This window comes from Vanacampus margaritifer, chromosome 2 (assembly GCF_051991255.1).
Source record: "Vanacampus margaritifer isolate UIUO_Vmar chromosome 2, RoL_Vmar_1.0, whole genome shotgun sequence".
Taxonomy (NCBI): Eukaryota; Metazoa; Chordata; class Actinopteri; order Syngnathiformes; family Syngnathidae; genus Vanacampus; species Vanacampus margaritifer.
In genome coordinates, this window is record NC_135433.1 from 17,605,860 (window position 1) to 17,618,986 (window position 13,127).

A 13,127-nucleotide genomic window follows, 5' to 3' on the forward strand; every position below is an offset into this window, starting at 1 on the left:
TGGGAGTCGAACCCACAACCTTTGAATTCCCTCTTATTTAGTATCTTAGAAGTCCAACGTGCTGTCCATTGCGCCACAGATGTTGACTTTAGAATGTTACAATAAACTACCACAACCTAAAGGTACCTGAATTGGATTGATGTTTAAAATTCCATTCAACTACAAGCTAACTCTGGTGGGACTCGAACCCACAACCTTTAAATTCCCTCTTATTTATAACTATCTTAGAAGTCCAACGCGCTGTCCATTGCGCCACAGAGCCTGCTGATGTTGACTTTGGAATGTTACAATAAACTACCACAACCTAAAGGTACCTGAATTGGAATGATTTTTAAAACATTTTTCAACTAGGAGACGACTCTGGTGGGACTCGAACCCACAACCTTTGAATTGCCTCTTACTAACTATCTTAGAAGTCCAACGCGCTGTCCATTGCGCCACAGAGCCTGCTGATGTTGACTTTGGAATGTTACAATAAACTACCACAACCTAAAGGTCCCTGAATTGGATTGATGTTTAAAATTAGATTCGACTATAAGCCAACTGTGCTGGGACTCGAACCCATAACCTTTGAATTCCCTCTTACTTACTATCTCAGAAGTCCAACGCGCTGTCCATTGCGCCACAGAGCCTGCTGATGTTGACTTTGGAATGTTACAATAAACTACCACAACCTAAAGGTACCTGAATTGGAATGATTTTTAAAATTTTATTCAACTAGGAGACGACTCTGGTGGGACTCGAACCCACAACCTTTGAATTGCCTCTTGCTAACTAATTTAGAAGTACAACACGCTGTCCATTGCGCCACAGAGTCAGCTGATGCTGACTTTTGAATGTTACAATAAACTACCACAACCTAAAGGTACCTGAATTGGATTGATTTTTAAAATACTATTGAACTAAAAACTGACCGTTGTGGGACTCAAACCCACAACCTTTGATTTTCTTCTTATTTACTAATTTATAATTCAAATGTGCTGTCCTTGTGCCACATAATCTGTGGACAAAGACTTTGGAATGTTACAATAAACTACCACAAAGGGGGTTTCAAACTAGGATTTCAAATTAGGGTTGGGGTTTCAAACTAGGGTTTTACTTTAGGGTTAGGGTTTCAAACTAGGGTTTCAAATTAGGATTAGGGTTTCAAACTAGGGTTTTAGTTTAGGGTTAGGGTTTCAAACTAGGGTTTCAAACTAGGGTTAGGGTTTCAAACTAGGGTTTTAGTTTAGGGTTAGGGTTTCAAACTAGGGTTTCAAACTAGGGTTTCAAACTAGGGTTTCAAATTAGGGTTAGGGTTTCAAACTAGGATTTGTAGCCGACCGAATGGGTGGCACATTGAAGACCACATATTCACTCTTGTCTTCAATTAGCGTAACTTGATTGTTATTTTTGGACTCGATATGCTCCGAGAACCTTGCTCTGCAAGCTGAATTCTCGCGGTATTTGTGAGTTCACAAACTCCTGAGAATACATCTTATACCGATCCCGTTGATTTAACTGATGGTACGGACCAATCACTGAGCGACATTGTGTTTGGAGGCGGGATATGCAGCTGTGACAAAACCAGTAAGCGCTGACACCGTGGGAAACAAATTAATCTAACATGGACGAATGGACACTCCAATTACTTCTGTTCTGGCAGAATTACTCAGTTTCCTTATTGAATGTTGAATAGCTTAAATAACTGGTAAAGATCTTCAGGCTTTTTTTCCCCTAAGACAAGACCGAAGACGACGTTTTCATTCATTGCCGTGATTGGTCAAAACAAATGTGAACAAGATTTCCCAAGCAAATCACCGTGGAGCAGTCCCAGATTGATATTGTGGAGAACTCTCTTGAGTGCGTCAAAATGATCAATCTGGCTATTGCCAGGTTAATGCTCCGATGGGTTGGTGGTGCAATTGCTAATGTTAAATGCTATCTTAGTTGGCAGTTCAGCAACACTACACAGTAAATTATGTAGAGTAAATTTGACTCTATTTAGCGTGGGACAAAATATACTCAGTTTTAGAGTAATATTTACACTTGGAAGAGAGTAAAAGAGTTGAAAAAATAAAAGTCCCTCAAGGGTTAAGGAACGAACACACGACCTTCAGCTTGAAACACTGCCACACTACCACTTGAGCTATGCCCCTCCTTACTGTTTGCTTATACATCATTTTTGGTCTCTTGTTACAAATATTCCAGATGACACGAGCGATATACTAACAGTAAGCAGGAGTTGCACGGCTCAGGAAGTAGATCGGTTGTCTCCCAAGCTGAAGGTGACGAGTTCGTTCCTCAACCCTTGAGTGACTTTTATTTATTTATTTTCAATTCTTTATTTTGCTCTCTCCCAAGTGTAAATATTACTCGGTTTACCTTGAGGCAGTCACACATTGTACAATTGGAAATACACCGCTAGCTTGCGTTTTCTGACTGATGTAACAATCCGCATTGTGGCACCGCACCACATGGTGGCGCCTCCTTGTTTCTGTTGTGCCTATGCAGCACTTTTTCGTTTTAGCCATCAATGTATTTGACGCCGTGGATGTGTACGCTTATCGTGACGGGTGGTACCGCCGAGAAGCCCACTGTTTTTGTTTTCTTTTAATAAAGTAAGCCTGTGGACTTCCAGTTCCTTTGTGGTTTTCGCTTTCCAGCTGCGCCGTCCATGGCTGCTCAGCCACCGCGTGTTACAACGACAAGTGGCGGCCGATTCTTAGATTCCTAGAGGCAAAAGGCAGAAGTAATTCTAGTTCCTGTCAATACTTAATGCCTGCTACAAACTAGATTTGGATGCGAAATAGACTTCGAATGTGAATTTGGATGTAAATATGAAGGGATTTAACAGTTAAATTAACTTTGAATGTGTTTATCGTATGAATCGCTATGACAACTGACATGCACATGGCAAAAATAACGGGACGCCAGGATGAGACCTGTGTATTCATTATCAGGACAAAACAATGAGGTTGGTGAAATCTCAAAAACAGCACTGTACCGGCCAAAAGAGGACGTCTGGTCATCCTAGTATAACTGAATGCAACTTCATGGGACAAATAATAGAATTGTTATCGCCATAGACGAGCAGAGAATACATTGCTTACCTCTGCCAAGTTTGACCCTTTGTGATGTGAACCAATGTGAAACTCTCAATGAGAAGGAGCAAACAACAACACGCGGCCTCCGAAAAGGTTCTTCCACAGGTACTTTGGGTCAAGAGCGGAACACATAGCGCCCGCTGCTCCCTCGCTTAATGAGCGCTCACTACAAAAGCGACCTCCGAGAGCGCCCGGCGGCTGCGTCGCTACACGATTTTTCTAGCTGCTGCAGCATGCCAGGAAAGCGCGAGGTCTCAGGGTTCACATTCGCATCCCTTTGGGACACAGCTACACTGTTATGGAGGAAGACGACACCGATGTCTTTTAATTCAAAGTAGCCAGGACTCTCTATTATTGTGATACCGCTACAGTGTGCATCCCCACTGGGATAACAAGCGACACACACCACAGAAACATGGTGACTGTGGTTGTTTACCTAATTAGAACACACACTATGTACACAAAAGTGTTGGGATACACAAAGCTAAGCCCCTTTTGTAACTAAGAGTAGTAGGCTACTCCTATTTATAAGAGTGTGGATGTTGGGATTGTCTCCATGGACAAATATGAAATAAATATATGTTACCTATCCCTCTCAGATGATTTACAACTGTACACGCTCACATATAAACAAAAAAAATTAAGCACATTTGAAATGGTATGAAAATCTCTGCTAGCTTAATGCTAATGCCAAAGGTAAAATGATGGGAATACTAACATTAGCTATTGTAATCTCTTGTTATCTATTGTAACTACACATTTTCTTATCCACAGTATAATACCTGGACCTGAAATAATATTCACAGACAAATGCTTTCGACCATTAAGCAAATAACAAATAAATATGTGTTATTAGCTTTCCTGCTATCTGTACTTCTTTAACTTCTTGTTATTTGAACAAGCTACAGGAACACCAAAAACGGCAAATTAAAATTACTTATTACAGATCCCAACAGTAAAGTAGCAACACATAATAGATCAAATGGCTTTCTGGTGCAAATATGTATAGACTTGTTGAAATGGTCCCATTTATGCTTTTTTTTTTGGCGGAATATGCCCTGAGATTTCAGCGTACCACACCTCTTGCTCAAAGTCAGCTGGCATGGAATTCATCTCACCCATGACCCTAGTGAGAAAAAGCGGTATAAAAAAAGACAATGGGTGGATAAATGAGTAAAAAGTTTCATTAAATATTGATAAATACATTTTAATCAACCAACTTCAGTGGAAAAACTGGTTAATTAATACAACAAATACTATTCTCTATAAATTAAACAGTGAACATATTTTGCCCTCACTTTTTCGATTTACTTTACGTTCATGAGAGCGTTGCTAAAACATCAAATACTGTACAATGGTGGCCCGAGACTTTTGGCCAGTACTGTGCCGTACCATTCAATGAATGGCATTCATGTTGTTTTGAAGAGAAATATACAAAGAGCAAAAATAAAATTAAAAAAAAAACATTCAGGAGGCAGTCTGTGGACCAGCACAAAGGATGAAAGGTCAATTTTGACTCATCTCCTTGTCAACAATCGATGAACTCCGAATGAATGGCTGCCAGTTCACTGAGCCTTGAATTTAAAAGTGTGCGGTGTAGTCTTCTCACTTCATGTATGCAGCGAGAGCACAGCGAACAAGGCCAGGAGTTACAAAACCCATCAGAAGAGAGTTCAAGTCCAAATGCGGCTGCCGTAAATGATACCAAATCATTAGAATTGAGTGAAACAAGGATTCATCTTTGCAAAGAGGGACTGAAACTGCTGTAGGGGCCAACCAGGAAGCTTTTCATTTAATCACGTATAGAGTTGTGAAATCCAGGTCCAGAAAGCAAAAATCTTGAAATATTTTGGCTTTAGCCACAGGTGCTTCTAGCTCGTTTACCTGCCAGTTGAGTAGAAACACCTGCTGCTAAAGCCAATCTGTGGCAGGATTTTTACTTTCTGGATCTGGATTCTACAACCCTGATCACACACCTGATATTTCACTTTCATGTTTTAATGGCAAATCATCCAACTTCTTTGCCATGCACTGTCCACAAACATGTTTCCTTTACAGTAAGCCATCTGTCTCGTATACATGGTTCAAATTTGGTAGCAATGGTTCACAATCTACATTACAAGTTGGTCATTGAAAGACCACTGAAAATGAAGCTAAAAGTCTAAACCAGAATGGCAGACCTCCTGCGTCTTTTCCACCATGGCTTATTGAGATTTTTTTTGGTGGGTCCACTCAAGTTAAACAAGTCTACCAATTTTCATATTGCTTATTTAAACTGTTTTCGGGGATTGAATTGTCAATGTAGTTTTGTGTTTTATGGCAAGCATTCAAACCTTGCAGCAATGCTCAGCCCAATGTCTTTTATTGTTTTTTTTTTCCAATTTAGCGTTCTGTTTTGGATATGTGGTTAAACTTTGGTACCAATCACTTGTAGTTGCCATAAAATGGCCGCGTCACACCAGAATGGCAGACTTCCTGTGTCTTTTCAGGCAGGGCTTTTGGAGATTTTTTTGGTGGGTCCACACACAATCGACATGCCTTCCAAATGTCACATTGCTAAGTGAAAGTTTCTTCGGGTTCTGAATTTTTAATGCGACCTTGTGGATTTTAGACTTGAATGTTTCATGGCAAGTAATTGCGTTTCTCTGCCATACTCCATCCACACACACTCCAACCCTAATTCTGCTAAATGCTATCTTAACTGGAAAGCAGAACAATCTGGTGCAAAAAAAGTGACTGGTATAATGGGAAAATTGTTTTTGTGTTTAATCAAAATAGAAAGAATGGCCTTGGTCTCTTTCTGGACAACAACTATTTGTCTGTGTAAGTAATAATAATGACGCCCATTAAACATTATGCAGCCCTGCAGCCCCCAAATCAAGGCTGTCCGGTCTCTCGAGATCTGCAACGGAATACTCAAATCTGGGGCAAGGTCTTAAAAGGGATGTCATTGGCTTTCTTTTTGTCCTGAATCTTTCCTTAAATTGTGGGGCCATGACTACCAAAAACTGCTGAAGACACAGGTGTCCACGAGGTAGACACAGGTGTCACATTAGTAATGTCACACTCACACAGGCCGTCCAAATGGAGTTCTCTCGTGCCCCATTTGTCCCGAAATGCCCCGAAAAGCTGACACACCGGGAATGGAATAAAGCTAAGCTTGAACGCGGAGGGAAAATGTCTTCAACTTGAGTGATTCTCATAAAGTCTCAGTTGCTGCACCTCGTAAAAAAGGGGGTGGGGGTGGGGGGAGAAGACAAAAAGACATCTTCCTTTTTTCTCTTTTCCCTTTTCCCGATATGACAGATAGAACGTCAAGAGCTACTCCATTATTAAAGTATCACTCTAAAATTAGAGCTCTACAGACGTCCGGTCATGAATCAAATGCAAGACTTTCCTACTGTGGAAGATTCAGCTCAGATAAAAAGTGATAAATGCAAGTTCAAAGAAACAGGAGACTGGTTCTGCTACAGCAAAAAAATAAAGCGGCATAACACACTTGACCTTGAAACGCTCCTTCTTAAAACTGGAGGCCCTTACTTTGGAATAACAATTATTCACGCTTTGCAGTGAGGAGGGAAATGACTGACATTTGCCCTCCTTGAACAATAAGACACTGAATTGAAGCCATTTGAAGAGCTGTCACATTAACTCTTTTACTGCCAAAAACGTTAAATGACGTTTAGTAAAAACCTACGGAGGGCCGCCGAGAACGTTAACAGCCGGCACGAAAAACAAATCAGGCCATGTCGTCACGAGACTCTGGTGGCCTGAACAACACACTCCGCAACAAATCTTAACGGAATTACCAAGTCAAGCTCATGAAATTCAAACAATCACAATTGGTCGAGTTTTAGTTAGCAGCCTAACATTCAGGAAATGGCCAAAATGACCCTAAAATGGTCCCTTCAATTCAAAATGGCATACTTCCTGCATCTTTTCATGGGTGGCTTGTTGAGACTTTTTTGGAGGGTTTACTTACACAGACCAAATTCCATATTGCGAAGTCTGTCTTTGGGGGAAGAATTTCCTTACAAATAAAGGGAAGTGCGACCAAACAGAAATGACTATGCTGTACTTCCTGTGTATTTTTGGGCATAGCTTCTTGACAGTCCTGCCAAATTTCATGTTGCTCAGTCAAACTGGCTTTGGGGCCTGAATTTTTAAAAACGACCAGAGGATGCTCGTGGCAAAAATGACTGCTTCATGGGCATGGTTTCTTGAGACTTTTTTTTTGGCGGGTCTACTCATGAAAGACATGTATACCGAATCCCATGTTGTGTCATGTCTGGGTAGAGCTGGCTTTGGTTGAGGGTCCCGATTGGTCCTGAGTGGATGAAGAAGATTAAAAGAAAATCCTACTGAATTACAAATACAAACATATATATTTTTTAATTAGATTCTAGAAAACAGAAATAAAAAATAGAATGCAGTACAAAATATACCCTAAAAATGATAAAGAACTGTCGCAAAAGGGCAAAGTCGCGCAAGGAGCAGCACAATGGCCATTGAATTAAAGAAAAAAAACAATTTAATTCTTTACATTATATTAAATTAAGACATTACCGTGAGGATAAGTGGTTTGGATGGATGGATTTTTTTTTTTAAGTACAATATTATAGAGTGCTATTTTTGTTGACTTTATTATTATTACTATTATTATGTTATTGTTATTATTATTATTATTATTATTATATATATTTTTTTTTACTATATTCTTAGGCACATCATGGAAAATTACGACGGTAGATTGATGCATATCCGTCCCGCCTCCCATCCCTAGTAGCTAACTGGTCATGATTTCAAATGAATTTGCTGGGCATTTATGTAATTGTCATTAATTGTCAGAATGACCAACATGCACTATTTTGTGGACCTTTGCCAGTTATTCAGTCTGCTGCAGAACCACGTCTCAGGTCACGCCTTTGCCTCCTCCACCCTAAAAAGATCAAACTACAACTCAGAGACTTTAAAGGGCATCTCTCTCTCTCAGTTCTATCGATTTCACTTGATTCAGATGCACTTCCTTGAGAAAAAAAAAGTGTTCAAAGTTGTATGAGCCCAGACCGTGGTAACAAATACTCAGAAGGACCGCGTTTAATTGGCTGGGGGAGACAGGGAACTTTGGCAGGGGACTCGTCAGAAAAAGCTTGATGAGGACAGAAAGTGAGATGGTTCTTGTTTAAGTGAAGAGAAGTGCACATAACACTCACGGTGATTGTGCATTATTAACCAGGGTGGTGAGCAAAGGTGAAGTAGGTGTAATCAAAGACATGGTGCTCTTATTATATCGTAATTGGAGTGATTACATCAAATAGGTGCAGGGAATTGTAATGTAGTTTGAATTGATTGGACTTTATCATAACTGACGTGAATCAGATTTGAATCCTAATTGGTGTGACTCATCATAATTAGAGTGAATCATATTTTATCGTTAGTGTAGTGAATCATATTGTGATTGCAGTGAACCATACCATGATTGTATTGTATTGTTAAGTGGAGCGAACCACATCATGATTGCAATGAATTGTAACACGCAAGAGAAATTAGTGAATTGTATCGAATTAATTAGAATAACACACATTGCATCATAATAGCAGTGAATTGACTCGACTTAATTGATCGCATTGTTTCATAGCTGAAACGACTCATCACATTTTAATTGGATTGAACCAAATCATTGGAGTGGATCGAATCAGAATTGGGATGTATCGACTTTGACTGAGTGCATTCTGTTGTTGTTGATTATATTGCATCATAATTGGGGTGAACCATAATATCAAACCATCATAGCAGTTAATTGTATTGTGACTGATCTGAATCATATGGTGATTCAAGTGAATCGTACCACAATTGGAGCGGACCATATCGTAACTGTTAGGGGTGTGCCAAAAAATCGTTTCTCATAAGAATCGCGATTCACATTTAGTACGATCCAGAATCGATTTTATTTAAATGATTTTATACTGTCTTGCCTCTGTCTATGTGCCTTTATTTGGAGTGCTGTTCATGCTGTACCCGGTTTGGCCACTGAGGGGCAGTGTGGTTCCACGTGGTCTAATACACTGTTAAGTTGTAGCCACATTAGAGAGTAGAAGGGAAAAGTCACAATCAAGTTATTCCAATAAAAGTTGTTTTTTTTCCAGCGTGGAGCCATTCTTTTGTGTGATAAAAGTGCCGCGAGTAGCGCGCTAATTAGCATTAGCGAGTCAGACTGGAGTAGATCATTACAATTCCTTGCACATCTATAGATTTAAGCAAAAATCATTGTCAATCAAATCATTTTGAATCAAAAATCATTCTTAATCGAAAATCGATTCTGAATCAAACCACAGACCCAAAAATCGGAATCGAATCGTGAGACATTCAAAGATTCCCACCCCTAGTAACTTTTGTGGTTTAGCGTGAATGGTATCGTGATTACAGTCAACCATGTCATTATAGACGAGAGTTGTATTGTATGTAACTGGAGTGAACCTTAATGTGATTGCAGTGAATCGTTCTCTGATTGATATGCATTGTGTCAGTTCATCTGATCCTGAGGTCAAGAATGAAATCTTTTTTTTTTTAAATAAGAAATTGCAGTTGAGTGAAAATCAATGGGTGACATTTTTGGTAATTGATTATACGAGCCATTCATCAAACACAGACGCCGTGAGGGTCTGAAATTAAAGTGTCAATTAAAGCGGATTTGAGTAAAGACGACGCCGTCAAACCGCAAACGTGTTACTTGCCCAGCGATTCATTTTGACTCTTGATGGCTGCCATGGAAATCTTTTGATTTATTTTGCATAAACATCAGAACACTTGACTTGTTCTTGTTGCACTGTGGTGCGTTTTTCAGAAGACTGGCTGGCACACACGCTTTTGAGCATCAAACATAATGCAACATGACGCCCAGAATGTTTGAACGTCGTCGTTTGTAGTCTGTGCACTCATATTCGCCTGACGTCCTTCATTTGGACTTGTATACTTGCTCGGCGAGTGATTGCAAAAAAAACGTGCAATTCCTTCAAAACTGGTTTTGAACGCTGAGAGATATTTTAGCTGAGACAAAATTCCAAAGAAAGAAGTGAGGACTGGGTTGATGGGGGTGGCTTGCGCTATTCCTGTGCATTTAGATTTCCAAGTTTTCCCAAATGCATCTTTACAACAATGTTACACAATTGAATACTCATGACATGTCAAATCGGTAAAATTACCGAATGAACAATACTGAGCTCTCCAGAAGACAAAAAAAAAAAAAAGGGGGAAAAAAAGGAATACTCCATTTTCACTGTGCAATGTGTGCATAAAGCTGTTAAAGACATTAACCAATGTTTCACATTTGCTATGGGTCAATCTAAACTCCAATTCCCCAGTGTTCTCGAATGCAGCTTTAATGCTTGTTGGAGTAGAAAAAAATCCAAATTGTTTAACTGGTGGGGCAAGTCCAATTTTAGAGATCCCACAGTATATAAAATGTTGACAAAAGTCAACTATTGACTTTTCACTTTCACAGGTTCATCCTGATAAAAATTCTGAGCAGCATTCCATTGTACATTTCCAATTCCCCAGTTTGCTTAAATGCAGCATTAATGCTTGCTGTTGGACTTCAACAAAAGGATGCAAAGCAAATTGTTAATGAAATGACGTTTTACATGACTGTGGGTATGATGTCACATGTGGGCTTGTCAAAAACACATTTTCAAGTGGCACTCCTGCAATTTCCCAATTTTATCAACTGCAGCATTTCTGTTGGAGTTGAACAAAATGACACATTGCAAATTTGACATCTTCAGGGGCGTGGAACTTTGGGAAATTCACCGTACTATACACAGATGATGTCATTACTCTTTTACATGGAATATAGCACTATTCCACTGTGCCTTGGTGCTTTTCACACTGCATGGTTTAGGCTTGTCTTGGTGTAGTTTTCCTATTATTTAATATACTATTCTACTTTTGATTCTAACACACTTAGTTGCACTCCAATTTCTTTGTAGAACATGTGCAGCATACAAGACGCTAAGCGCTTTCAATTGTAGTGCATGCTATTATAGTCAAATTGTATTCCAATTTTCCTTTTAATTGACTTTCATGGAGTATATGACGTCCAATGCGTCTGCATTCCATTAATACACCGACTTAACAAAAAACATTCGACTGTAAATGACACCTTAGCAATTTCCCAGGTTTCCCAAAAGCGGCACTAAGTATGTCGTTAAAAGAACACAAGTACGTAAGAACTTATATGCAAATGCACGATGAATGAAACATGAGGGAAATTGTTTGAACGCTTAAAAGTTGGCTTTATTTGGCCCACCTGTACCAGTCCAGTCCTCGGTCGTAGTTGCGGTCGAAAAAATGTGGCTCGGTTCCGAGCGCGCGCACATCTGGATGGATCCGAATGAACTCCAGCACCGCCCTGGTTCCTCCTTTCTTCACTCCCACTATCAAGACGCCTGGGAGTTTTTTATTCCCGTACCTTTGCGCCATACTTGAGTTCCTCACCCAGCGAGACGGAGGGGAGGGAGGAGGAAGAGAAGATCCGGCGATACCGGGCTGGGCGGCGGCGGCGGCGGCGGCGGCGCGGACCCCCCGCAGCCGGGCACACTGCTCAGACTGGGCGAGAAGTTTCTTCCCGGCCGCGTTGGGGCTCGGCGGGCATCGGCTCCCCTCGTACGCCCGGCCCGAGATGACGCTGGTGCGGCCGAAGATGATCGTGTAGCACAGGTAGGTGCACGACAGCGAAACGGTCAGCATGAAGGCGGACGAGAGGAACCGCTGTGCCATGTCTCCATGTGGGCTCAAGTTTCTGCATGGCGCTCCATTGGACCCGTTCTCCGACACCTCCTCTTCATCATCAACATCCTCCTCCTCCTCACTGTGCTGCAAACGTGTGGTAAAGTGGAGAGACTTATTGGACCGGGCTCGACTTAAAAAGAATCCCAGGCAAACGTGACGCTCGAAGTCCACCAAAGTCCACCTTCTTCCTCCATAGTGCACCTGGAAGTGGTTCTTGTGACGCTCGATCACCCACCTTTGATTACTTAAAAAAAAACTCTGACGTCACCACATGGCTCCTAATTGGAGAGATTCACAGAGCCAAGCATTCCCAATATCTGAAGTCCTTCATATAACTAATGACACTAAAACACTTTGCTTTTGTTATATAGGCAGAGGTGGCAAAAGTAACTTAAGTACGCTGTAAGTAGAAATACTACGACGACGTATTAGAGCCATGTATAAAAATAAAAATAAATAGAGGGCGAGGGCAATATTCCAAGAAAAAAACTCGCACTTTATAAATTGGCCAATTTGCGAGAAAAAAACTCAGAAAAGGTCCACAGCCTGAGGATCAAGTATTAAGTTAATTTGTTAAAATAAATATCTACTTGTACATTTATGTTTCCAGAATTATTATTTACACATTCACACATTTTGGCATTTTTTTTTGTACAAGTATCTAAGTTGATGTGTCGAATTTGCTGCTCTCCATCATTCACTTGCATTTACCTAAAGTATGCTAGCTTCTGATTGGTTAGTGTTTAGTCAGCTGATAGAGGATCAGGAAGTATTGTAGCTCTAGCTGCCATGTATGACGAGTAAAGTTTAGATTTAGAATGAATCCGTCTCCCTCCTGCCTTTTCATTTTATGAACAGTGTCACATTAACCACCAACAAATCCTCACATTAGACTATAGCTATGCTACGTTTCTGAGTTTTATTCTCGCAAATTTGCCACTTTACTCTTTTTTTTTCTCTGAATATTGCCCCCGAAAAAATATATTTATACGTGGTCCTAATACACCGTCATAAATACTGATAAACTACATGTGTAAAAAAAAAAAAAAAAAAAAAAAAAAAAAAAAAAAGGATAGCTAAAATAGTCGAAGCAGAATGAAATGCGTACTTTAAACACTAGAAAATGCTGGGTTATTTTCCTAACGTACTCACCGTTACTGTGGCTTTTGAGCAGATTCACACCCATCTTCTTTTTTTTTTTTAAATAAGGTTATTTGAATTATTTATAATTTTGTCTCGAGGGTGGGTGTGTTG

General features: G+C 40.2%; 1 protein-coding gene and 3 non-coding genes across 4 annotated transcripts in view; all 4 read right to left on the bottom strand.

The window, feature by feature from the left end:
- The window catches only part of hs3st2 (heparan sulfate (glucosamine) 3-O-sulfotransferase 2), a 33,343-nt gene extending 21,277 nt beyond the window's left edge, over positions 1 to 12,066 (bottom strand). Inside the window, exon 1 of the mRNA XM_077557936.1 lies at positions 11,392 to 12,066. Within this exon, the coding sequence (XP_077414062.1) occupies positions 11,392 to 11,861 (470 nt within the window). The 5' untranslated portion in view covers positions 11,862 to 12,066. The remainder of the gene's footprint in view (positions 1 to 11,391) is intronic.
- On the bottom strand, positions 168 to 262 carry trnar-ucu (transfer RNA arginine (anticodon UCU)). The gene is made up of 2 exons: positions 226 to 262; positions 168 to 203 (listed from the first exon to the last, which is right to left on the bottom strand). It is a non-coding gene; the product is annotated as a tRNA-Arg (tRNA).
- Positions 356 to 447, bottom strand: trnar-ucu (transfer RNA arginine (anticodon UCU)). The gene is given in 2 exon segments: positions 356 to 391; positions 411 to 447. It is a non-coding gene; the product is annotated as a tRNA-Arg (tRNA).
- trnar-ucu (transfer RNA arginine (anticodon UCU)) lies at positions 726 to 817 on the bottom strand. Its single transcript is given in 2 exon segments — positions 726 to 761; positions 781 to 817. It is a non-coding gene; the product is annotated as a tRNA-Arg (tRNA).
- Positions 12,067 to 13,127: the final 1,061 nt, after the last annotated feature.